This window comes from Magnolia sinica, chromosome 2 (assembly GCF_029962835.1).
Source record: "Magnolia sinica isolate HGM2019 chromosome 2, MsV1, whole genome shotgun sequence".
NCBI lineage: Eukaryota > Viridiplantae > Streptophyta > Magnoliopsida > Magnoliales > Magnoliaceae > Magnolia > Magnolia sinica.
The window spans coordinates 135,266,829-135,294,578 of record NC_080574.1 but is presented as its reverse complement, the minus strand read 5'-3'; the positions used below and the strand labels follow the sequence as shown (position 1 = coordinate 135,294,578).

Genomic DNA, 27,750 nt, shown 5'->3' with positions numbered 1-27,750 from the left:
TTTCATATTGATCCGAAACTTCTGTGACCCCAAAAGGGTTCCAATGGTAGACGTTCAATCCCCCACTGCTTTTTGCAGTGTGGTCAAGTTTATCTTTATATTTGTCTTATTTTTTGGCTCAAGCCTTACGACGAGCTCGCAAAATGTATGGACGGTTTGGATATAACAAATACGTCATGATGGGACCCACGGAACTTGCTGACGTCAATACACCAGCCAATCCGCTTCCAAAATCCCAATCCCGTCCCCAGCCCATTCGCTTCGAACGCAGATTGCGTCCTACCCCCACCTGGACGGATTGCCATCCGGGCAGGGCTCTGTGGGGCCCACCATGATGTAAGTGTTTTATCTAACCCGTTTATCGTTTTTCTCATATTATTTTAATATATGATCGTAAAGATGAAGCAGGTCCACAGCTCTTGTGAACCACACCAAAGGATGCTGCAGTGATATAATGACATCCACTGTTGAAACCTTTCTAAGGGCCACTGTGATGTTTTTTTACCATCAAACCTATTCATTAGGTCATGTAGACGTGGATGAAGTGAAAACACAAATATCAGCTTGATCCGAAACTTCTCCAGCTCCGAAGAAGTTTTTAATGGTGGATGTTCAATCCCCACCTTGTGGTCCAATTAATCCTTGGACCTGCCTCTTTTTCTGGCTCACACCTTAAATGATTTGAAAAAGTTGATAGACGGTGTGGATCAAACACATAAATCATGGTGGGGCATAAAGAAGTTTTACATGTTAAAAGATCGTTTTGTATTGTGCAAACAATTCAAAGAGAAGAAAATTTCCGTAGTAAAAGGGGTAATTTTGGAAGCAAATTTTTCATTTTTTTAATAGAAGAACTTATAGAGTGCATGCCGTGTTCACCATTAAGCGCCACTCCTATCGCGGAAAGAATTCAGCAAAAAACTACTTAGCGCTTTCCTTCTTCCACGTTAACAACGCATTAACAAACATCACTAAACACAGAACATTTTCCCAATTCCGCGTTAGTGCAAAAATTCAACGTTAACAAACAGGCCCTTAGTGTAAGCCTACCGATTACTCGGTACGCAATCCGCAAGAAGATAAACCCCACTTATGGACGCGGATTTCTTGCGGAAGCCTTTCGCAGGAAGTTCCTGAGGAGGATCGAAAACTTAAGTTGGGGATACGAGATGAAACAGTGGGACAAGGAATGCCTACCGTTGAAGCATTCCTAGGCTCCACCTTGATGTTTATATTCCATCCAATCCATTTATAAGGTCATTTTCACTGAGATGAAATGCAAACACTAATAACTTAAATTGATACGAAATTTTTTTGCCCATATAAATGTTTCAATGGTGGTCACTAAATCCCCACTGTTTCCTCTTGTGTGGCCCATTTAAGTTTTAGATACACCTTATTTTTGGTGGCATGTACTAAAATAATCTCAAAAAACGGATGGACGGAGTGGATTTCTCACAAACATTGCATCAGGCCCCACCCAGAATCCTTGCACAGGAACTTCCTAGGAAAGGATTTCGTAGGAAATCCGCGTCCCCCCTTACCTCCTTTTTGGAAACGAATTGGCTACTCACCAGCCACCAGCCAATGCTAGTGGTCGGTGCTCTATGGGACCCACCATGATGTATGTGTTTCATCCATGCTATCCATCTATTTTTCTAGATCATTTTAGTATATAATGCCAAAAATGAGTTATATACTAATCTCAAGTGGACCACATTACAGGAAACAATGTTAAATGAACGTTAATCGTTAAAATTTTTGTGGGGCCCATAAAAGTTTTGGATCAAGATGATCTTTGTTTTTTCCCTTCATCTAGGTATGTATGACCTAATCAACAAATTGTATGTCAAATAAACAGTACAGTGGGCCTTAGGAGGATTTTAATGGTGGATATCCAATCACTATTGTTTTCCTGTGGTGTGTTCCACCTGAGATTTATGTCCCTCTAATTTTTTTAGATCAAGCCATAAAATAATCTGTAAAAATGGATGATCGGCGTGGATGAAACACATACACCATGGTAAGGCCCACAGAGCATTGACCATCAGCCACCGGGCTACTGGTAGGGGAGTAGCCAATTCGTTTCTTCCCCCTTTTCTGTATAAACCCTCCGTAAACGAAAGGAAACGAAACCCCTTTCCTCGTTTAACCCTGAAATCCCGTTCTACGCCATCTTCAACGCCATTCTTTTTAATCCTGCAAATTCATTACTCTAATCGAAGTCTTTGAAGACCGAGCTGTCGATCTACAATCCAACTGCAGGAAAGAAAAGGGAAAAAAGGTATTTTCTATTTTTTGGATTTTTCAGTATTTATGCCATTGAGTTTATGGCCGATAATTACCGAAAATGTTGACAATTTCGCCATTTTATCTGAAAATCCAAAAAAATCGATGAAATCTCGCTGATATCTAGTAGAAATTCGAAATTAGTGGGTTTCAGTGTCACTAAGCCAGCGACACCAATATTGAGGCATCCGATCATCACAGTGAAGTCTTTTTGCTGTTTTTTGTACTTATTTTTATTATACACATTTTTAGTTACCATTTATCTAAAGCATTTATGTAATATACACCTATTTTATTATCATTTACTATGTAATTGAATGTCTTAAAATGTTCACTTCTTAACTCTCCCTTAGACTGTTCATAATCCTCTAGTTGTAGGAACATCGTGCCATACTTAAAATCCATGGGCCCACTATGATATTTGTATGTCATCTAATTCATCCATTAGTTGCAGCTAGTGTTTTGGATAATGCTCATAGTGTAACTGCGGTGCTACATAATGCACCCAAATAGCTCAAGTCTCGTATAGTCGTATTGCAGCTACTATTTTTAGTGTAGCATACGCTATTGCAGCATATAGTGTAAGCATCAATTAAAACTCCAGAATTTTAAGATTTTGGCTTCGTAAATTTGTATTAGTTGAGTACATATTTAAAGATGGTGGTAACTCATCCTCCTCACACATAGCACTAAAGTACAACTATCCAGATCATTCAAACTATGCGTCCTATTGTGGATTGAGTGTATTTCTAGAATCACACATATCAGGCAACTATCATTGGTTCTATAAGTGTGACATGCATACAACTTAAGATTCACGAGTATATTTAAATGGTGTAAAACAAACACAAAGCCTGACTTTTATTTTAAAAAAAGCACTTCCAATCCTAAAGTTTTACCCCCTTTCAACTTCAAGTCCTAAGCTCTCTACTCTACTTTACCTATAATACATGGGCATTTTCACACCCGGCTTGAGTGAGGTGGCCTGTGGGATGTAGGGGCACATTTGGGGCGGGTGGCTTGTGTGAGGTGGGCCCCACCTATGTGAGGCGAGTGGCTCATGAGAGGCTAAACTCATGTGATGTGGGGCTCACGAGGGGGGGTTCGGCTGAGGACCTAACCCATGGGAAGTGGGGCTTGGGTTATGAGATAAAGGAATTGATTCGTCATGCTCTATTAGTTTGAGCTTTCAGAGCAAACGGTTAGTTGTCTTGCGTCAAAGTAGTATCAGAGTGAGAGTGGGAAATGCATCTAAGTTATGTTTTTACTACTATGTAGAGATTACATAGTGGATAAGTATAACTTTTGCATTACCCTATCTCATATTTTATTGAAATTGGTCCCCAAGATGGTTGGCAAACCATATATAGTGCTGGTATCTATATAAGCCCATTTGGACAGAACTTTTTGGGCAACCAAACAAGCCATTAGAGAAAAAGCTTTTTGGATAACTAAACAAACCATTAGAGAAAAAGGTTTATAACAGTGAGTGATTTCTGATAGTAGCTAAGTGCTTTCAAGGTAGATAGATAATTTGTATTATCTATTTTCTTGTTTTTGATATTTCTTCGCTTATTATTTATGTTTGTCAACCAGAGGTGAGGAAAAGAAGTCCATCCTAAAACACAGGTAGAAAAAACCAAAAGCCTCATCAAAATTGTATCCATTTCTCCTCTTCTTCAACATGAAGCAAGAAGAAGTAAACCGCTGCCAAATCCAAGAATGGTACCCTAAATTCAAATCTCTCTCCATCAAAACTCTAATCCATGAGCTCCCTGAATCCTTTGTCAGTTACCTTCTAGAAGATTCCAAACCCTTCCTCCTCCCACTTTCTATTTCCGGTGATGATGCCCTACCCCGCAGAAACCCAAACTCATACGATGATGATGATTACAAAGAAGATTTTGAACAGGATTTTGAAGAAGAATCTCTGAAAGATTCTGAGGAAGAATCTCCATCCCCGCCTTGCTTCCCAGACCTTGAATCCCAAATAAAAGATTCCATTGAAACCCTCAGTGGTGCTGTTTTTCCCAAGCTGAATTGGAGCTCACCGAAGGATGCAGCTTGGATTGCCACGACTGGCACTCTCCGCTGCAGTTCCTTTGCCGAGATCGCTCTCCTTTTGAGATCATCTGACAGTGCAGTCCATGACCTTTGCCACGCATATGATTCGTGCATGGACAAGACTTCCTCGCGCCCACCTCGGTTCTTTCTTGCTCTCCGGAAATGGTACCCTTCCTTCCACCCCGAGATGGAATTCCGTTGCTTCGTTCTCAACCAACACCTTGTCGGCATCTCTCAGCGTGAGGTCACTGGATTCTACCCTATACTACTTGAGAAGAAATCAGATCTCGAACTATTGATTAGAGAATTCTTTGAGGAGAATGTGCAGTTGGGATTTGAATCGAAGGACTACACCTTTGATGTATATGTTACAAAGGATAGGCGAGTGAAGCTCATGGATTTCAATCCTTCGGGGGCATTTACGCTTCCTCTACTGTTTACTTGGGATGAATTGGAGAACTTTCGGGAAGAGAGAGGTGAGCATGTTGAGTTCAGGATTGTTGAGAGTCAGTGCACAGTCCGCCCTGGGTTGAAGACCGCGGTTCCATACGATTACTTGGATATGAGCCCAGGGAGTGGTTGGGATCAGTTTCTGAGGAGAGCAGATGAGGAATTGAGGAGGCAGGCGAAATCTCCAGACGCTGGAGCCTGAGGATTTGTTTGCTCCAATGAGCAGTGTGAGTCTTTTATTTAACCATCTTTCTTCCCTTTAACTGAATTTCATAATGATGATTTTATACATTTTGTTCTCTATTTATGCAATAGAATTGTGTTTATTTGTGGAATCTGAATGTGTTGTTCAATCTGATTTTTCCTCATTCTTAATCTCCTCTAAGTTGAGACATGCCTTTTATTATTATTTATTTCTTTATTAACTCTGTTAGATTGAGATTTTCCAAACTGATAAATAGACGAAGGGAATGCTCTGAGAAACCGGATGTGGAATACATTTTTTTTTTGTGGATGAATATGCTTCATTTTAAAACATGTTTGTAGTTTACCCAGATGCGTGAAATGGTAAGTGAGTGTATATGTTTTTGTGAGGTTGAATGGGTTTTGGGGTAACTGTGGTTGAAACTAGCAAAATTTGAATTGACTCACCAAGAAATGGATTGAGGAGCTCTTAAGCAGTTAACATTCTTTCTAATGCATGTCTGCGGTCACTGATATTTTGATGGTTCTAAGCGGCCAGTGATTGTGTCATAGCTAGATGTACTTGTTTGAAATTTGAACATGCCTGAAAAAAACACTTGTTGCAAGCTTTGCTTAGCCCACACGTGCATATAAAGCAGCTCATGTACACACACAAATGCAAGCTTTGTTTAGCCACATGATCATGCATAAATTCTTGCAATGGTCCACAAATGAGTTTAGACAAAGGCCATTTCAAGTGTTGACATGTGTGAACCCTCCATGGGTGTAAAATATAATTGTGCCCACGATCATGAGCCTATTTGGTTTATATGCACATTAGTTTATTGAATGATGTTTATGAGCATCATTATTATGTGGGTGTTTGGTAATGGCGTGTGAACTATTCAAGGCCATTGACATTGACACATGGCAGAATTAGACCCCCAAAGAGGCATCCCGTTGTTGCATATGAATTTTTGCCCGTTTGTGGACTGATTCATTGGGCAAGTGGATGCATGAGACATTTTTTATTATTTTGTTTTGACAAACTATTGCTGTGACCACATGTGCCATTTAATTACCATGGTTTGCAATTTTTCATCACAATCAGTGGGCTGCACTATATGGGCTAGTTTACTGCATTAGGCCCATCATGAGGTACATGATTTTTTGTGGCCCATAGATGCCAAGTTGATGTGTGAAAGTCAGTACTTGTGGGACCCTCACAATCTGATCATACTGGCTAGACTCATGTGTGGGCTCCACAATTGTGAAAATCCTAGTGGGCCCATACAAGAAGCTCATTAACTTCATTCATGCTTTTTAGATATAATGGACGTTTATATGTGGATTTTATGCACATAAAGGTAGCAGTTCACCTGCTTCCTTTATGTATGGTATGTGTGCGTGTGTTTGGACTAATGCATTCTGACTGGGGATGACTTAAAGTCACTGTTGTGATCACATCCTGCCGGCCCATAATCAGCACATAAGGTTCATGTCTTCATGATATGCATCGTGGCATCTTTTTGGTATGTAGACATTCATGAGGCCTACATGGTGCTCCATGTCAAAAAGTGGAGGCCATCAGATCTCATATTCGTTCACATGGGGCCCAAAATGAAAATAATGGGTCGTTGTCATGTGTGATCATGGACTTGCATGTGTTGCCATGTTAGATCTATGATGATTTGTATTAAGAGATAGACCATTTGATGCATCCTATGGTAGATAAGGTGTAAATAAATGTTCTAACCGTTAGGCCATAGGGAAATGAGAGATGATACCTTGATGTGATAATTCATCAGTTGGATGTGATAATCCACGAGTTCAGATTCAATCTTTTGACCCTGATTGCATTTCTATTATGAAACAAGAATCTATACACACACGCACGTGCCCGTCCGCGCGCAGTCACATATATTTGCAAAAATGTGAATGAGTACATGATATTGATGCATGCATGAAGTTTTTAAAATGGCATGCTGTGATCGTGGACCTTACGTTGCATAGCAGTGGACCATCATGGCTTACCTTATTCACATGTGTGATCTTCATCATTAATCCTACCTTATTCACATGTGTGATATTGGCTGTGATTGAGTAGTAAACCCAATGAACTCCATTGTTTTCTCATGAGACTAATGCAAGAAAGACCTTGTGGTGAGTTATATGATCATAAGGGTAAATCCTCAGACTAGTGGGTGCAAACCTTGTGAAATTGGCCATAATGATCATGTATACATAGAATAGTGGGAGTAGGTCCACTAGCTTATCATTTGGCTACATTTTTCCTAGTGGAGAAATTTTTTCCTTGATAAGAAATGTTTCTCTCTTCGATTAGAGATGAATCTTCCTGGTTTGGTAGACAAGCTTTCTGCATTGAAGGGTGGAGTTCCTGGATTGGAATGATGAAATCATCTTGGATGAAACGATTGCTTTCCTGTATTGGAGTGTGGGGTTCCTAGATTGGAACGTTGTCTTTCTAGTTTGAGGGATGTAGTCTTTGAGAATGTTGCAGATCACTAGGTAGGCATGGCTCCAAGACTGTTTACGATAGATCATGTGATCAGTGAGATTGATTCCTAAAAATGCTTGTCTAGGTGTGATTGGCATCACATTGGCATGCTTTTTCATTCCACCTGTGTGATTTATCAAGACCACCCTATTATTGAATTCATGTACTTGGAATGCATGACGTGTTGGTGACCATTGTTAGAGAAGTACTTGTTTCTCGCTAGTTGTTAAGTATTTCATCTCTAGAATACATTGAGCTTGTTTAGGGTATCACTCGTTTCAGTAGTGATCAGTGTTTTAAATAGTGGTAGCGTGATGCGTAGCGCTCAACCTTCTATAGCGTGTAGCCTAAATATGTAGGGTGTAGCGTAAGCTACATGATACTTCTATTTTTTAATTTTAAAATAGGACAAATATAATAAATAGTGAAAAAAAAAGAAAAAAAAAATATAAAAATGCCTAAAAGATGATTCATTTTATCAATTATAAGCATGTTAAAAAAAGTTATTAGTTATCATTTATCAAAAGCCAATCTACATATATAAGCCCAATCAAATGATTATCACATCAACAACTTTTTAAGCAAACCACTTTAATTAATAATGTCTAATCGAAACCACAAGTCACAATTATGAAAAGAAATAAAAATCCCATAGTTTAAAAGTATCAAGTATAACACAAGTGACGCATTCCTCAACATTAGAAACAAAGAAAATGTGAAAAAAATAATAAAAAATAAAATAGTAAAAAAAATACATTGTAGCTTACGCTACGGATGCTACACGCTATGTAGCTGTAGCGTACGCTATAGGGGATTTACGCTATTTGGGATGCTACTTAGTGCTATGGGCACGCTACCACTACGCTACGGGTGCTATTTGAAACATTGGTAGTGATGGTGGTAGGAACTACTAGATCAAATCAAGTTCGGCTCCATCATCATTGTCTTGGCTTGTGCAGACCAGGGTCACAAATGTTTAACCGTTCATGTTTGATTTAAAAAAAAAAACAAAAATGGTTGCATCGTTATCTAAAATTGCATATGATGGTATATATGCTGATAGACCGATGATTTTGAGTTGCAAGCATTCAGCTCAACAGTTAGGGGCCAGTTAAAATGATATCTTAATGATAAACCATCAAATCTTGGATATGTATTTTGGGCCATTGAAGGCCTGTATGATTGTGGATTATCTAGACCTTGGTAGATGAGTAGAGTCTTCTTGGATAATGGAAAGTCCAATTCAGTGTTCTTCCTCTTTGGAGGTCTTATTTACATATATTTTAGAGCATCTGCTATTTGCTTGTGATACTTTCCTGGTCTTGCAACGGTCACTTCCTTTCTATTTCATTTTCTGCTTTATTCTAAACTAAAGTCAGGATTGTCCAACTTGTCTGTTTCTTTCATGCTTTACTAATTCTGTGTTAGTTTTTGTTAAGGTTGCATGTGCCTCTGTATGTGGCCATACGTGCCACCTGGCTTGTGGGATATATGAGCTGTTGATCAGGTGAGCTTCACCATGCAGATAATCGGGCCCATAAATCAGGCTAGTCCAGTCATCTGGTGAGCCACACGTGTGCATTCAATGTGGGTCTTTGGCAATATTCACTAAACCATCCATTGTGTTCTAGCATGTGTGGCCTGCCTGATTTTCAGACCAGATCATCTGAAGGGTAGAACCCTCTTGCATGGCTGAGATGTCCCTCACATGGTTACCATGTGCAGCCACCCGTGAGCTTAGCACAGCTACTGTGTTCAAACATCTCCTTTTCTGCCAGTTACCCAGAAGTTGTAATACTTAACAAGGCATGTAGAGGTTTTATTCTCTCTTACATTTTGATCCTCTGCTTTCCATGTTTTGGTTGGAAGGGTTGTCTGGTTGGTCCTTGGCCTGCATTTACATCTTGGCTGTTAACATCTGGTGACTATGGTAAAGGTAAAGATAGGCCCATATGCTTATTTATCGGAAAATGACCAAAACAAACACTGTTGCTCCTGTTGACAGAACAATTGTTTTACCCAGAAAGAATGATTGCACTCTGCTCATATACTGTTAGTGCTATATAGATCAAGATGTATCAGTTGTGTGTGTGTGTATTGTCTTCTCATAGTGGTTGAGTTGAGAATGCATTGTCAGATAGAAAGACTGGGGAGGCTTGCCATCTCCGCTCCATCATGTGATGAATGGGGTCTTTAATCTTGAAAATCTACCTGCACATGGGCTGCGTGGTAAGAATCTCACTGATCAGAGATCCTTAACACTTGTTGCACAGATTTCACCATGCACATGGACAACATAGATCTCGGATTGGTGGGATTTTTATTTTTATTTTTTCTGTTAGCATGGACAATATGAAAACCAATTGGATTGGTTTTTAGTGCCACTTCAATGAGTAGTGGAAAGTGGATCAAATGGTCTCCAAATCCATTCCAAACCCTTGCAAAACCTGTTTTGGATCGAGGCGGGGTTTTGTCTAAGAACACCCCCCCACCCTTTTATGGTGCATCCAAACAGTCCCCAAATCCAGTTGATTTATTGCATTGATAATAGTAATAATACTTGTAAATATTTTGATAGGTAGGCTGGGCTCGAACCAAACAGCTTATTTTTATTTATTTTTTGAAGGATGAAGGGATATCATATAAAAGAAAGGAAGAACAAAAGAGAGGCTGCTGAGAAAGCAGGCCTCAGATTACACGCCTAAAAATAAGAAATCAAAACTCAACAGGTCCTTGACATTTGAAGCCCAAGCTATGATGAGACGTTTGGCCAAAGTTGCCACCGTCTCGGCCGAATTGGATAAATTCCTGAAACATTTGTTGTTTCTTTCACCCCAAACTGATCACCAGATAGCAAGGACCACTATCCTCCAGATGATGGTCTTAGTCTTACCAAAATGCAACCCGTGCCAAACAATGAGGAATTGGTTAACCTCTCCGGGAGAACACCAAGATAAATTGAAGCTGATGAAGACGTTGGCCCAGATGGAATGGACGAAATGACAATGAAGCAGAAGGTGATCAACAGATTCTTCGGAGCGCAAACAGGAAAGATAAATATTGGGGAGGATCATTCCTTTCTTCCTGAGGTTGTTTATACTTAGAATTTTCTTTTTCCCTGCCAGCCAACCAAACGCCAAAATTTTCAGGGGGGCGTCGTATTTCCATATGAAAGAGAAACTGTAATTCGGGTCTGCGTCCTTCTTTTGCAAGTGATTGTAGAGGGAGCGAATTGAAAAAAGGGATGACTTATCCGGTTTCCAATAGAGATCATCTTCGGAGGATAGAGAAGGATTTGTAGAATAGAGACATTCCAGCAGCCTTGTGTAATCCGAGATTTCCCAATCTTCGAGTCTTCTTCTGCAAGACACGTTCCAAACAATATTCCCCCCAGTTTCGTACAGAAAGCCAACAATATAGGCGTTTTTGGACGTGATGATCCGATAGGAAAGAGGGAACCTGTGTTTAAGCTTCTGATTCCCAATCCAAATATCATCCCAAAATTTGATTTTAGCACCATTGCCAAGCAGGAAGCCAATATTCGGGATAACGTCCCTTTTCATTTTCATAATTTGATGCCATCTATGAGAGACTTTATGAGCTGGTAAATCTTTCACCATCCAGCCGTCGGAAGGGGTGCCGTATTTACCTTTGATAATTGTACGCCATAAACTGCCTTCTTCTATCCTGAACCTCCAAATCCACTTCCCTAAAAGGGTCTTGTTCATGTCTTTGAGGTCTTTTATCCCCGCTCCCCCATTCGACAGCTGTAAACAGACCTCCGACCATTTTAGGGGATGAAATTTCTTGCCAATTTCCTTGCCTTGCCATAAAAAATCCCTTCGCATTTTGTCGATCGACTTCCTACACCGTAGTCGGACATTTCAGAAGAGACATGAAATAAATTGGCAGATTTGAGAGAGCGGCTTTGATTAGCGTGAGACAACCACCTAAAGACAAGTATCGGCTCTTTCATCTTGATAAAAACGAGTGAAATCTACCAATGACTTTGTCCCAAGAAGCGATAGGTGGTTTTCCGACGCACAACGGTAAGCCGACGAAGGAGGACGGCAGAGAATCAGCATTACAGCCCAGGGATTGACCAAGGTGTTCAACCTCCTTAATCCCCATGTTGATCCTGAAAATCTTGGACTTTGCCATGTTCACCTTCAGGCTGGAGATAGCTTGAAAGCAACGGATAGTGGTACCCAAATTGATCACCTTCTCAATCGAAGCTTCTGAAAAAATGAGTGAGTCGTCCGCATATTGGATGTGCGTGATTGGGCGAGACAGACCACTGATTTCGATTCCGCCTAGAAGGCCCTCCTCTTGCCCCTTGGAAAGCATTCTGGAGAAGGCTTCGCCCACCAAGAGGAATAAGAAGGGGAAAAGAGGATCACCCTGCCTTAGACCTCTATTGCTTTTGAAGAAGCCCTTAGGAGACCCATTTAATATGATAGAAAAATGCTTGATCCAGTGCATACGCACATCCAAGCTCTCCATTTGTCCCCGAACCCCATCCGCTTTAACAAGTATTGCAAGAAGTCCCAATCTACGTGGTCGTAAGCTTTTTCGATATCTAATTTGTAGGCGATATACTTCCGACCCGATCTAGCACTAGCATCCAAGAGCTCATTGGCACATAGGGCTGCATGTGCTATCTGCCTACCTGCAATGAAAGCGCATTGATTTTGATAGATGAGACTCCCAATGACCTTAGCCAGACGTGAAGCTAGCACCTTTGCTAGAATGTTGTAGGGACCACCCAACAAACTAATAGGCCGGAAGTCTTTTGGAGAAGCAGCACTTGACAGCTTCGGGATCAAAGCAATAAAGGTTGCCCCCATGGTGTTAGAGATCCTCCCATTTTTATGGAATTCTTGGAAGAATTGTAAAACATCTGCTTTGATCACCTCCCAAAAATGAGCATAGAAAGCAATCAGGAAACCATTCGGGCCTGGAGCCTTGTCAGCCCCAAGGGAGTTAACAGCCCGTTTGATCTCTTCTTCCGAAAAAGGAACTTCGAGAGATGATGCCTCCGCCTCCGGGAGAGCATTGAATTGGATACCGTCAAGAGTAGGTCTACGCCAATGTTTACCGTTGAGAAGAGAGTAGAAGTATGAAATCATAGCGCCGGAAATTTCATCCTCATCCTCTAATCGAATCCCATCTACCAAGAGGCTGCTGATTCTGTTATTAGACGCATGCCAATTAGCCATCTTGTGAAAAAAACGAGTATTTCGATCGCCTTCCTTCAACCAGTGCAAACGAGCCTTTTGTTTCCAAGAAATTTCTTTTTGAAGGATTTTATTAGTGATTTCTTGGATCAGTTGCACCCTTCTGGCCTGCGAATCGGGAAAAAACCTGTCAGATTCCATCTGCGCGTCGAAGGCTGACAAATCCTCGAGTAGCTTATCAGTATCGTGTGCTTTATTTTGGAATTCGCACCGGTTCCACTCTTTTAGCTCTTTCTTCAGCAATTTCAGCTTGGCAGACAGCTTGAAGTCAGCGAAACCATTAACCTGAAAACCTTCCCACCAGTCAGAAATCTTGCGGGCCAAGCCTTTGATTTTAAGCCAAGATAAATCAAAACGAAATGGTTTAGGCCCCCAATTCTGCTTGGCTACATCAAGGATAATAGGACTATGATCGGATGTGGTCCTGGGAAGCACAGCTTGAGAGGTTAAAGGGAACTAATCAATCCATTCGGTTGAGAGTAGAAACCTGTCCAGCCTACACATTGTAGGGGGTTCTCTCCCATTAGACCAGGTGAATCTTGCCCCAAGAAGGGGTAAATCCACAAGCTCCTCATCTTCGATCCAATTAGAGAAAGCCTTCATGGCTGGGGTAGACGATCTGCCATGCGATTTTCCCTGAATATTCTTGATGACATTGAAGTCCCCTACTGTGCAACACGCACCCTCGAAATTCTGCTTGGAGCGTGATAACTCTTCCCAGAAAGAGTTCTTGTCCTCATCCTGAAATGGCCCATAGACAGAGGAAAACAGACAAGAGAAGCCAGAATTTATGTGCTGAAGGATAACCGAAAAAGAATAGGTACCAGTCCAGCTGTTGAGGGTCTGCCAAATTGATGGCCTCCAAGCTACTAGAATCCCTCCTGCTGTGCCTGTAGAATCTTTTGCCACCCAGTTCACATCAGAGGCCCGCCAGAGAGTGCCCATCAGCCTGTCGTCGAAATTAGAACACTTAGTTTCCTGGAAACAGATGATATTCGGATTGTATTTCCCGCAAGTGTCCTTGATGATGCTTCTTTTTCGTTTGGACCCCACCCTCGCACATTCCAAGAAATCAACTTCATTTGGAAATCGAACTTCCCCATGTGCCCTGTGTGGGGACCCTCTTAGGAGTGAGAGGATAACTCTGCCCAATTAATAAACTTTGCAATTCCCTGTTGCCGCGATTGCCGTGAATGTTCCGGTTGGAGCTCGGCGTTGATCTTCGAACCTTTGGTGATTTCTGTTCTACGAGGGGTCTTCCACTGGCCTCAATACATTGGAATAATGGTATAAAATCCTCCGGGCAGTCTCCAAAAGATAGCCCTAAAGCTCTGCCCACGTGTCCCATAGCGTCTTTTATCCATTTTTTGTTTGGGATCTTCTCTATTAGTTCTACACTTCTTGGCCCTTTCATCTGCTAGGGAATGTCTTCCATGGTGATCGAAACAGCTCCCCCTCTGGTCTGTAGCGGTTGCGCCTCTAACACCTCTAAATCTGGATGTTCTTGGAAGAGGTCAAGGAGCCCGTGATCAGACCAGTGACTGACTGAGGCTGTGGGAGAAGGAGGAGCTGACAACTGAGATGGCGGATTTTCAAATTGAAAGGATCCTTGATCGATTTCGGAATGGTCAGGTCCCAAATTCGTCTTCCTCTGGCTGGAGTGGGGCGGCGGGAGGAGATACTCCAGTTGATGTTGAGCTTCGTAGCGGAGCGGGACTTCATGAGGTGCTGGATGAAGGATGAGCGCGTCGGAGGGAATAGGAGAGGAAAGGATGTAGGTTGTATATGTAGCCTGTTCGGGTATAAGGGGGAAATTAAGGTTGAAAGAGTCGGGTCTGTATCACAAGACCCGCTTCCCCACAGACCCGAGAGACGATTGAAAGAACCCGAGGAGACCAACATACCCGAACGACGACTACCCGACCGAAGATGACCATCGAGTTCGGGTCCTCTACCCGAATAGATATATCGGGCTTCGACCGTTTCGCAAATCGAAGTCGACGCATCTTTCGATGACTGATTGCCATGCGTCTCCATTTCAGCTTCGTGATGGAACGATGGACGGTTGAGAAAGGCGTCGGTAACCGCATCTATCATGGGTGCCGCTCGAGGTAGAGAGACGGTGCCACCCGGCGTGCATATGATGCTGTTGGGGGGATGAACGGAGTGAGAGGCTCCACGTGTCTGATGAGGGGACGTATTACTGACCGAAGCAATAAGGTCCCTGTCAACTGCCGCTGCCGATGGATTCAGTAGTCAGCGCGAGCACTGAGGAGAAGTTCGTCCTTGCTCCGCACCGGGACGATGAACAGAATCGGACGGCGGTTCTCTTGCACACCATAGGTCACCCCATCACGGATAATGGGACAGATTGTCTTCGAGCTGAATCGGTAGGAGAATCTCTCTGTCGTCAGCCAAAACCTTGAGCTGAGATGGAAGGGGATCGCCTTTCTTCCTCATTCTCAGCCTTGCAACCGCCATTTCCTCTCCGAGCTTCGTTTTTTGATCTAGTTCTATTAACTGCCCTAATTCTTTCGCCACATTAATGAAAAATTCATCATACCATAGTTCTAAGGGAATCCCCCAGATGAGAATCCATGCCTTCTCATGCCCGAATAGGGAATACTCGTCCCAGGTAACGACGGAACGAACCGGGCCATCGTTGTGTAGAGCCCCAGCCATTTTGAGAATGTCCAGGTTTTAGACTCGGAGTGAGCCTGACCCACAACTCGTTATACCCTATTGGTTTGATAGAGAACTGGGCGGCTCTGATTCTGCAAACACTGTGCACCCACTCCTTGACTTGAGATAATGGCGTCCCTTCTCTCATTCTGGTGACCACCGAATCCTGTAGTTCCTTTTTAGATCGAGCTATCCTCTCGGAATTGATGTTGATCGTGTATGGTTCCTTGTGGGTAGCTGGATCTTTCATCCCTTTTCCTGTTTTCCTGGAATCGGTCTGGGCATTCGGCGTGTCGCTTCCTTGAGTGTGCTTCACAAGCGCATCCCAGTATGATGTTGATGGTGGCTGTATGTTAGCTGGGATCGGCACTGCCTGGGACAGCGATCTATCAGGCTTTGCACCCTTACTTCCTTTCCTCTGGACCGAATCTGGCGCGCTGTACAAGCAGTTTTTCGCCTCCGAAGCTTTGTCCGTGTAGCATCGAGACTGCACAAGATAGCTCCTCCTTCGAGCCCATCCTGATTAGGGCGAATCCCCTGTATTGGCCAGTTGTATTGTCTCTGGGCAGTAGCACATCCATTACTGCCCCTGCACGTCCGAAAACCCTTTCAAAATTTAAAGGAAACCAGCAAGCTGGATATCCCTTGACGAAAAGGGTTGGGAAGGAGTCGTAACGGTTACTTCCCCTTCTGCGATCTTGTTTTCTCCTGCCTACCTTTATCCATTCTCCCTGCTTCTTTTCCTTTAGGATTTCTATTTCACTTTCAACCAGCTTTTTTTATTTATTTTTTATTTTTTTATGTATTGCATTATTCCTTTTAGGTGAACTCAACAGTGCTATAGTGATCGGTTGCATTATTTCTTGGATTGGCCATGCTTCAAGAGTGTTGCAGACGGAAAGCTTATGACTGCCCCCATCAAGGATGTTTATGGAGTTATGAATCATCTTCCATGGGGTCCAACAAGTCAATGGTCTGGATCACCAAAAGGTCCAAAACATCGTCATCGTCACAATTTTACAATACTGTGTAGCTCAAATGAGGATGTTGAAATGGATGAGTGCCAGGACAAGGAAAGAATCAGAAATGAATACAGTAGAGGGAATTTAGTAGTTGCACCAATAGGTAACAAGATGAGGGAAAGTAGACTTGTATGGTTTGGTCATGTGCAACAGAGACTAAGAACTGTGCCGGTTAGGAATGAGTTAGTACAAGTTGAAAGCTCTAGAAAGCCAGGGAAGGCTCATAAGGATGTGGGTGTAGGTAGTAAGTAAAGATTTAATGATCTCTGGTCTAATTTAAGTTATGGCCCTTGATAGAGTAAATTGGTGGAAAAGGATTTGTGTGACCGACCCCTTGTTCGGATAAGGTTCAGATGGTAATGGTGAGATGGGGTACACCATGCATATGCTCAAGTATCTTTGAATTCCTCTGAAACTAAATTGCATTGATCTGGATCGTTCTCAATTTTATTTTATTTTTTCTGGTCCAAAGCTATATGATCTTGTGATGAGTGTTATTTTAAATTGCTGTCTGATGTGAACAGCTTGGTGGAGCTGGGGCTTGGTGTTGCAACTAGCCATGTATGATGAGAGATTGTATATGAGGTTTCCTTGGGAGGCTTCTGAGTCATGTAATTGCAACAAGAGTCCTTTTTCTGGTAGGTGCCACCATTTGTGGGCCTTGATCGGTGGTGGTCTGATTGTAGGGTGGTTGCAGAAAAAGAATTTATGGCCACGGGAAATTGATCAAAGGTCCCACCTTAAGCAAACCTATGTGGTCCACATGGTGAGCAGACTGGCCACGGAAAATGCTGATGAACTGGCTACTTCTCTTGTGCAGGGGCGCAAATGGGTTGGGTCAACGTGACAGGCCATAGGATCTGATCCAACAACAAGCAATGAGTGGGTCTGGGTCCAAAATTTAGACCCATGGTGCAGGTTTCAGCCCAAAAGTTTGACCTAATTTACTGATGTAGCACATATGGTGGGGTACATCTTCACTGCAAGTGGGCACATGTGCAAGAAGTAGTGGGCCCAATGTTTATGCGACTTGGCAATGTCATGTGGTTGAAAAATTAAAGATTTCAAGGACAATAGGCTATTCTTTATTTGAAAAATTGTTGAGAATTAGTGTAATTGTATTTTCTAAAGATACATGGGAAAGGATTCATGAGAAAATGTTTGATTAGGAATTCTATTAACTTTATATGGTTTTAATGCAACTTTATGGGATCAAAAGGTTGTTGTTAAATAAACATGTATTCTTAAGAGCTAGTTTGATATAAATGAGATTCTATGGGAAGTTTTATATAAGGACTAAGAAGAATAAAATCTTCATTTTGAACTTCTAAAGTTGTATTTGTTGTTAATTAATACTTCTTAGTAATAATGCCTCGTATTGGGTGGAAATCTATGAAGTGAAACTTTACCTTGTTCCTCGTAGCTCTTGTAATTCTTCTCCTCTTTTCAGTTCATTTCTCCACGTCATGGGTCGTCATCTCTACAAATAAGAGCTTATCAACTTATTTCTTAAAAAAATAACCTTCAACACCATTTGGTAAGAGTCTAGTTAGGGACCTTATTTGGTTAGAAAGTAGCAAATAAGCTCCAATTTTATAAGCTTGGGAGCAGTTACTTTTTGAAAAAGAGCCTATTTAGTCAAAGTCCGTAGACAGTTTTTTGGCTAATTTTTGGACAATTAGCATTGATGGTGGTTCCACATGATTATGAATGGTTCACATCCAAGATAGGACTTGCATGATGGACGACCCACTTTGAAGGTTTGGCTCACATGATGGACAGTCCACATCAAAGGTGGGCTCCATATGATGGATGATCCACATCTATTGTGCGATATAATGGATGGCCCAGATGTCTTAAAATATAGGATTATAGCTATCCATTTTTTTTGTCATTTGGGGTATGCTTCATTTATGGTGGGATCCATCAAAACAACTATCTGGATTGCTCTTATAGTAGAGTTGTTGGAATCTTTGAAAATGATGTCAACTACTTGTAGAAAAAGCTCTTATTTGAAGGTTTCACCAAACGTGCTTATTTCAAATAAGAACCTTTTTTGGACTCGAGAATGTAATTTTACCAAACAGGCTTCTTTAAAACAAGAGCTAGAACAAAAAGAGCTTATTGGAATAGCTCTTATTGAATTAGAGTAGAGATGCCAAACAAGCCCCTGGACTAGTTTTAAACGGGCTAATATGAGCCATCTTAAAATGAATTGAACCCAAGGCCAACCTAGTCCTGGACCCAATCCATACTAGGGAAAAGTCGTTAACTAATGTAAGTATAGGAAAATCTATACATTTGGCAATTAATTAATTCTACCTGCAGTGTGAAAACCCACCTGCAACTTTTACACCCTAATCAGACTTGACACAAGCTTGAGCCATAAGATAAAATGGGTCTGAGTATGGGTCCTCTTGTACTTGGACCTGACCCATTAAATAAATTGGGTTGGCTGCTGCTTCTGCATCTTTTCTACCCAATGTTTTGGAGTTGGGCCCAAATTCTGACCTGATTATAAAATGTTTGGGCTGCTGATAGAATGCTAAATCAAGATTATTATTATTTTTTTAGGTCCGGGGACGGGGGATCACAATCCATGGTGGGTCCCATCAGGCCAACAGTCTGGATCACTTAACTCAGGCTCTAGACTCCCATGATAATTAACCACCATTTGAAAATGGCAGTGACTCCTCATCCTCCCATTTGGCACGTGTGCATGGATATCCAGATCATCCAAATTATGGGGTATATTGTAGATGGATCATATCTCTAAAATCATGCCGATCGACACAATCCTAACCATCACAATGATAGATATTAAATGAATGGTTAAAAGTAAAACTATGAGCCATCTAAATTCCAAAGGCAATCAAACGGCTACTATGATATTCTCGGTGTAATTTTTGCAATCTATTCAATAGACAGTTGGGCTAATGATCTGGACGGTCAGGTTTCTATGTAGCGGGTGTCAATGGATTTAGGGGACATATGTACCAATACCTCCGTACTCATACCTTGTACTCATATTGGGTCTGAAATGGGCATTACAACGATACTCATTAAGCTGGCAAGTATTCATTAGCAGATTGAATACTCATTTTTTATATGTAATTTTCATTAAAAAAAAAAAAAAAAAACTGCAATAGAGTGGAGGACGCGTTTGGTTGCACTAAGTATCATGATGTTTTCATATTAAGAAATTTCATAATAAATCTAAAAGATTAGATTATATACTAGAAATAAATAAATAGAAACCACGGCTGATCCAAGTTTTTATAGGTGAAAAATGAGAAGGTTTGTCAAACACCACAATTGTAGTCCACCTTGCGGATAACTTCCAACCTATTAAATGAATGCAACATCCAATCTAATAATAGCTTGGCCTCATCTTGTGCAAAAATCAGTCCTATGTCCTCGTGAGGTGGGCCACACCAAAGAAATAATATCTAACCATTGATCAATCTAAAAATATAAATTTGACTGATTTAATTAGTATATTTGGCTGATTGTTGCCCAAGAAAATTCTCGTGATAAGGCCAATCAATTGGGTAAATTGGATATTGCGCGCACATTAAGTGCCCGCTTGGGAGCTTTTGTATTTAAAATGAATTAAAATTCAAATCACAATTATCATAAAATTAATGTGAACTATGTCAATGGTTTATAAGTAACTGAAATTGAAACAGCCAAATAATTTAGATCCATCATAAACCAAAATTTACACTTTTTTGATAATATGACTTTAAGATTGGTGTGCATCTGTTGGACCGTCCAAATGAAGAAATATCCAATCCTACTATTTCAACAAGTGTCCACAAATCATAAGCTAGGATAATTCAGCCATTCTGGTTTTTGGTTTGTGACTCGGTTACAGTGCCTTCCACAATTTAGACAGTTTAACTTGAATTAAATGTACACCATATGTAAAAGTTTTGTGCGACTGACTATCAAGCATGATACACCACCAGAGTACCAAACAACTACCCCTTCTTATGATATGAATGGGGCTTCAAACACCCTTTAGGAGGCTAACTCATCAAAATGGATTAGTGTCCTGATTTCCTTGTGATCAGATGCATTTGGCCTTGTCTTCTAACTATCTTTAGATAAAAAATAATAATATATGATTATGTATACATAATACAAAAATCAGCATATGCCATTTAAGGACAAGATCCAACCGTCCTGGACAATTTACAACTGTTCTAAAAATTCATGAGATCTTCAAATCCATGTTTATGTACAGATCTGCAAATGGGCATCTTTGAAGAAGAGAATGATTAGTTTAAAGTGTAACTTAATTAAAAAAACAATAGATAAAATAAACCAGGTGTGTTGTTTATTCAATTGGCCAGGTGTTTTAAGAAGTTCATTAGCATGGTTTTAACATTTTTTAAAGTTTGATGATGAGAAGAAAACCATTTTTTTTTTATTTTTTTAATTTTTTGTTTTTTTAAAGGCCAGATCTTAAGCTTGTTCCAATCTTTAACCCCAATCAATCAACTCGGACGAACCAACCAATGGGCCACACGATCAATCCATTTACCGTTTTATGGATTGAAGAGTTATGGAGATTTAAAATCAGTGTTTTTTTGGCTATGTCTCTTCCATGAGGTGGTCTGCTAATTGGATGGTTTGGATGGATTTTTGGAGTGCACCAATCAAGCTTTGTGGAGTTAATGCCATTTACTGAATAATAATGGACTAAACCATGAAAAAAAATGATGGATTTGAGTGTTTCGAGCTGTGATTGTTAATTTCTAAGTTCATGGAAAGGAACAATGTCCCACGACAGGCGAAATGTGCGCTTTCCAATGCAAACATTATTATTATATTTTTATTTACTTGTTTTTCTACTTAAGAGGAACAAAACGTGGGGGCAGTAATCTTCATTGGGTGTAGTGAAGAGATATGATACAACGGCTTTGGACTGTTGGATTTAAGATTTTCGAGTACTTATATGGATTAGATACTAACATTGATTAATGTTTGAAACTTGGGCTCAGATCCATGTTGAAAGGAGATCGATTTCAAGTGTTTTATGGCTTGATACAACGTTCCTTGTGAGGAATGCATTGAGAGGTTGGTTCCTAGACATATCATGACAGTTGAGACTGAGTGTTTAGAAGTACAAAAACCAGCTCAGTCAACTCAACCCAGATTAGAGTGTGGGTTGAGTTGAAGGAATAAGACGGCATTACTAAAACCCGAAAGAATCCTCTTATCCAAGTTGGACACACATAATGGATGGGCTGGATGTTTGATCCACATCTCTGTCGGCCCAATAAACGATCATGAAGGTTTCAATGAGTGCATATCTACTCTCAACTGTTGTCTACGGTGTGGCCCACCTAAGTCATTGATTAGCACAATTTTTAGGCCTGTGTCCCATCATGGAAGGGTGCATCTGATTGATGGGGTGGATGTTCGATATAGATCAAGGTGGGGCCACATAGCTCGACCTCATGGAAACTAACCATGAGGTCAACCTCATGTACATTTTGCCGTGTGTGTGCGCGCGCGCGCGCCTTTTAAACTTGGAGAAAAGGTGAGTTGAGTACTCAACTGATTTTTCAGTTGACTCACCCCACAATATCTCCAGTAGAATTACCGAGTTAGTGTTGACTCAGTGACCCATCTTCAATGAAACCATGGGGTTGATGCAATCTCACCTAACAACAATAACAACAACAATATTATTATTATATCAAGATCATGATGATAATGAGGTTTGTTAATCCCCACAAGTTCATAAAAGAGAGCTCATTACAGACCACGCATGTGCCAATGCAGAACACGTATGAAATCAAGACCATCGAACCTCAGATCTCATGTGCCAAAAATCTGGTCACTCATTAAACTGGCCACCTACAAAAGATGGGCTTAGAAAAGCTTGGCTATATTCTTTTAACGGTCCAATCATATTATAAAATGTAGCAAAACCAATCTATGCGGATATGATTATAGATCTGATGGACTGCTTGAATCTCGAACACAGGGTAGAACTTATTACAGAAGGTGGTGAATGGATAGTCTCTTTTGAAAAACATGTGTTGGGTAGTGATAATAATAATAGGCTGAAATTTCCTTGTTGGTATCTAATCTATGCATCCAATCCATGAATCTGATGGGACCATTGTGCATGAACCATTCCCGAAAGAATCTCTTCATGTGGTCAACATCAACTTTTTTCATGTAAATACATGGTTAATAAGAGACACACCAAATTAAGATCGACATTCAATGAAGAAATGACAAAAAATTGGTAGTCAGGATATTTAAATTTAAGAGATTTATGGGCATTGTATATCCAGTATGGGGCCAGATCAATGGATTGGATAAACCAACAATAGTGTCCCGTACTACACGGAAGATTTGACTATGACTTCTTCAGAATATAACTAGAGGTTATATCAGATTAGTTCATTGAAAAAGTGCTGTGTGCACTTGTCATTTGTGGGCACAAAATAAAAAGGATAAAGTCGCCGGTTCATCTGTTTGCATTTAATAAGTGTGCGCTATATCATTGGGCCATGCTAGGGCCAATTATAGGTAATCCACATCTTCAAATAATAACATTCCCGCTGATTATGAATAAAAAACCCAACCTGATCTAATTGTCAAATAAAAGAGATTACATTACAAAATTTTTAACTTGTATTATTATTCTAATGACCAACTGAATAAATAGAGGAGATGGGAGATCTGTAAGTGACCTCGAGAGATCCCAACAGATACATAATATAATAAAAGTATAAATACTTTAATTTAGGAATATTATCCTAATTTACTTAATATACTGTAACATTCATCCTCAAACTCAAGGTGCTATGAATTGAGTAACTTGGATATGAAATATATAATGAATATTTATTCAAAAGCAAAAGATCCCAATGATGATGAAACGACGAGCGGTGACAAAACAACGAGTCTTTAGGCAAGAAGGTACTTTTGACGACTTTCGAGATGCGAACCAACAATACTTTAGACGGATGACAAATGATTTAGCAACACTTTCATGGGCTGAGATTTCACTCATTGCTCTTTTGATGGTATGAAGTTCAACTGTTACTCTTCTAGCGGTTCTAGATGTTTTGACAATGAAATCAATTCTCTAAAATTATGTATGATAGTATACCATGACGTGTGTGAAAGCTTGACGGAGCTATAAAATTATGGCCAAGTCCTAAAGGGGAAGGGGGTTGAATAAGACCACCTAAAAGTTTTACAATTACAAACACAATTGCCTACTTAAACTAATTTACTAATTTAAACTAAGAAGATAATTAACACTAAGACTTCCAAACTAAAGTGAGTCTAATTATATAGACTACAAATGATATATCAATTAAACATCTAGTTTATAAAGATAGTGAACTTGTGTGCGCTTATAAGTTAAGTGTCTAGAATACAATCTAATTCAAGTATTCATAAAGTTTAACTAAAAAATCATATAAGCATGAATTTTAATTGTGCTTAAATACAATCGTAAATATAAGCATATATAGTGGTTCAATTTTCCTACTCCACTCCTGACAGACACAATCTTATTGAGTGTGCTGATATTCACTATCAGAGGTTTTAAATTAAGTTCACCTCTAACTTTAACAACCTTACACAAGGACTTAAACACGCAATCACTCATGTCAGAGGCACAAGTTTCTACCCATGTCGATAAGGCATGCAGGTTCCTTAATAGTAGTGGGCATAGATTGAGTCAGGTGGATATTGTGTGGTGGGTTTGAGGGCCGAAACAATGTAATAATGACGTATGACTTGGGTGCATATGATTAGATTTTTGGGCAGTGGTAACCGGATTTAGGATATGAGTTGGTGTTGTTATGCAGTAAAGATGGTGGTTGGGATTCGTCAAATTTGCAGTCAAGATGGTCTGAATGGGGTTGCAATGGAGATTTTGAAAAAACTTACATTACTACCGCTCCAATTACAAAAACTTGCAACTCAAAAGCCGGTGACAATGTGGCATAAGATTGGATTGATGATGGTCGAATGGGCATGGTAAATCACCTATAATTATTTTTTTTCACAACAACTAAATATATAAAGGAAATAAGATATTTGTAAGGGATCTAAAGAGATCCTAAGGGGGTGTTTGGAGCATGGGATTAGATGGGTTTAAGTGGGATGAAATTACCGAAATGTAATGATTATACCTTGTCAGGGATTGTCATCGAATCCCATGGCTTGGAGGCTATCCCACTTCATGTTTGGGAAACAGATTGGCTACACATCTTGCCACTACCCGTCCCAGTCAGTGCTCTGTGGGCCCCACCATGATGTATGTGTTTCATCCATGCTGTCCACCCATTCTTCCATGTCATTTTATGGTATGAGCCCAAAAATGAATTTGATCCAAATCTCAAGTGGACTGCACAAGTGGCCCTATGAGGTTTTTAATAGTGTAATTCAATTACTACTGTTTTCCCATGGTGTGGTCCACCTGAGATTTATATCTACCTCATTTTTGGGATCAAGCCCTAAAATTATATTTCAAAATGGATGGACGGCATGGATAAAACACATACATCATGGCGGAGTCCACACAACATTGACCACTAGCTACACGAAATCCAAAGTAGGATTGCAGAAACCTTTGCTCTGGCGCTGATTTCAAGAAGGGTTTCATGACCCTTACCTTATGTGAGTCCCAAATAAAGATTGCAATGATCATGGGATCTTAAAACCCACTCCCACCAAATCCCATTTAAACCCATGCGCCAAACACCCCCTAATAGATATACATCATAATGAAAATAAAATACCTTACTTCAAGAATATTACTTTAATCTACCAATATATTCTATCACTAATAATAATAAAAATAAAATAAATAATTACAATTGATCTAGCTTAAAAGTTATTTGGCAATAGCTTCAACTTATGATCATGCTCATTTTTCAGTAAATTGATGGACTTAATGGATTTTATATACAAGTACAAACTCTTTAGAGCCCATGGGAATTTTATAGTCATAATTATATTGAAGCAGTGTCCTATTCTTAGAAGTTGTGATCATGGTTTTTTGGCCTTGTTTCAAAAGTTAAGGCTACTTTATCATGCCTTAGCAGTTGTATTTTCGGTTGCATACATATGTAACAAATCTAAGTTATAGTAATAATAATAACAATAATAAATAAATAAATAAAATCCCATCATTTTATTTCTCTCAGTTATCTTTCCAAAGAAACATCTTCTCACAACTTATTTTATTAAGAGATTGGAAGATATCCATAAAAATTCCTTTGCCACTGAATGCACGTGCTCCATTCTCTTGAACCCACAAGAAAGGTGTACGTCTTAACTCACAGAGGAATCTAAGACGTGGGAGAGCGATAGATCCGCCGTTCCTTTTGCTTCTTTGCTCTATCTCTCTCTCATATCCATTCATTCATTCATGTGCCGGCTAACAATTCCCGTGCGTATTATTCAATGCCATTGCTCTTACATCTACACTTATTTACACATTTCTTCTTGGATAAAACCCCTTCGCTCCTTAATTTATGCCAAAACACCCCCATATTATTTAATAAAGTACTAGATATATAACATTATGCGTTTGGCATCGCTCACTAACTTATGGTAACTTGTCCACTGTGCATGTGGCATGCATGCACACCAATCCGAACCGTTCAAACCATGGACTCTATTGTGGATTGGTGCATCGATTGGATAATCTTAAAACCTCTCAGTTTGTGGGTCATCAAATGAACGGCGGGAAAGGAAATGGTCAGCGGTACGAATTCAATATCCAGAATTTGTTGATTGAGATTGTCTGGTTGTTGTGATTTTTGGGCTATGGTCCATCCAAAATAGAGTCCATCATTCAGTCGGACTGGATCAACATGCATGTATTCTATACATGGGCAGAGTGGAAGAATTACCACAACTTAGTGAGCTGGCCTTAATTTGAAAGGCCATAACAAACACTTCATGGTTGGTCTTATAATTTTTCATATGTTAACAAAGAATGATACAATCTCATAAAATAAAGAGTAGTTATTTGATACTCTGGCTGTGTATGGCACTTGATACACAGGTACTTAAAAACTATAAACGAGTCATATATACATTAACTCAAAAGTACACCGAGTAAATGATAGAAGTCACTGTCTTTGAATCAAAGTAACAAAATCAGATCGGTTGAATAATCCTAACCTCTGATTCGTTGAAACATGAGGACCATTGATATTTTTCATTCTTAACCGTCTAGTAAATGTCCACCGAACTCGTATACAGAAAATCATAAAAGAGTAATTTTTCTTTCACGATGCATTTCAAAACTTGGACCGTAATTTAGGCGGTTTAATTTGGACTAGTATATATCCTACGCACCCAATTTCTGTAAGTAATGTCAAGTGCATGTGCTTCATCCATCGCCCTCTGCCAGAGTATTTAATACTCTTTTTCTCGTAAATAAATCTCTCTTCTACCAAAATGTCCACCAGAGCGATCTGGACCACTGATCCGTTTAGGTCATCGAATGGATGGGCTATCACCCACCAATGGCAGCTACCAAGCGATCTTAGCCATCTAGTTCTTTGCTTGCCCACCATGATGTGTGAGTATCATCCAACCTGTCGATTAGATGCACTCATATGTTATGCCTAAAGCCGAAAAAAGTCACGATGATCCATGACGCAAGTGTGTCACGCCAAAGGGAAAGGGGGGCCATTGGGAAACCACCATAGAAACTCCCAAACGAAATTTGCGGTCCACCATGTTTTGTATATGCCATCCCACCCAGTCATCAAGTGTGCCCCACTAGGATGAAGGGACAAAAATCTCATGTCATTCCAAAACCATGCCACACCACGTGAATATATAAGTCTTAGGCATCATGGTACATTGATCTCTTTGGTGTGGCTCACCAGAGTTTTGGATCTGAATGATTCTTGGGATGTATAATTAACATGAGGCGGCACACTAGATTCACGGTTTGGATCCCATATATACACCAATCTTGGACCCCCAAACAGCTGGAACGTACAATGATTACCATACGCTCGAACTTATGTGATCATTCATCTGAAAATAACGTCAGGCGGTTTTTGGGTCTAATATTCAAATATGGGGTGTTTTCTGTCATTCCCAGCTATCGAACTCCTCTAACACAATCTTCTTAAGAAACAATAATCCAAGTCTTGAATATATATAAGAAGAAGAATTTCATCTCCAAACAAAACACCCATCTTCATGAATCCTCTTTCTCCTTGTGTGTGTTCTCTTGCATTTTAGCCTAAGCATCTCAAGTTCAAGCTCTTGAGTGCAACAAAGACGCTCA

The 27,750-nt window shown here is 40.2% G+C and overlaps 2 protein-coding genes across 5 annotated transcripts; one reads left to right on the top strand and one right to left on the bottom strand.

The window, feature by feature from the left end:
* Positions 1-2,195: 2,195 nt before the first annotated feature.
* On the top strand, positions 2,196-17,701 carry LOC131237780 (uncharacterized). Of its 4 annotated transcripts, XR_009167417.1 has the most exons (4): positions 2,196-2,284; positions 3,886-5,030; positions 16,970-17,177; positions 17,266-17,701. XR_009167417.1 is itself a non-coding variant. In XM_058235758.1 (3 exons), the coding sequence occupies exon 2, from the start codon at positions 3,974-3,976 to the stop codon at positions 5,003-5,005; it is 1,032 nt and encodes a 343-aa protein (XP_058091741.1). In that variant the 5' UTR covers positions 2,196-2,284; positions 3,886-3,973; the 3' UTR covers positions 5,006-5,030; positions 16,970-17,701. The 4 variants fall into 4 exon arrangements, 3 of the variants coding, with proteins under 3 accessions (XP_058091741.1, XP_058091743.1, XP_058091742.1); XM_058235758.1 differs by having other exon boundaries at positions 16,970-17,701; XM_058235760.1 differs by lacking the exon at positions 16,970-17,177 and having other exon boundaries at positions 17,266-17,699.
* On the bottom strand, positions 11,477-13,686 carry LOC131228087 (uncharacterized). The gene is made up of 3 exons (XM_058223921.1): positions 13,271-13,686; positions 11,989-13,165; positions 11,477-11,938 (listed from the first exon to the last, which is right to left on the bottom strand). The coding sequence occupies exons 1-3, from the start codon at positions 13,684-13,686 to the stop codon at positions 11,477-11,479; spliced, it is 2,055 nt and encodes a 684-aa protein (XP_058079904.1).
* Positions 17,702-27,750: the final 10,049 nt, after the last annotated feature.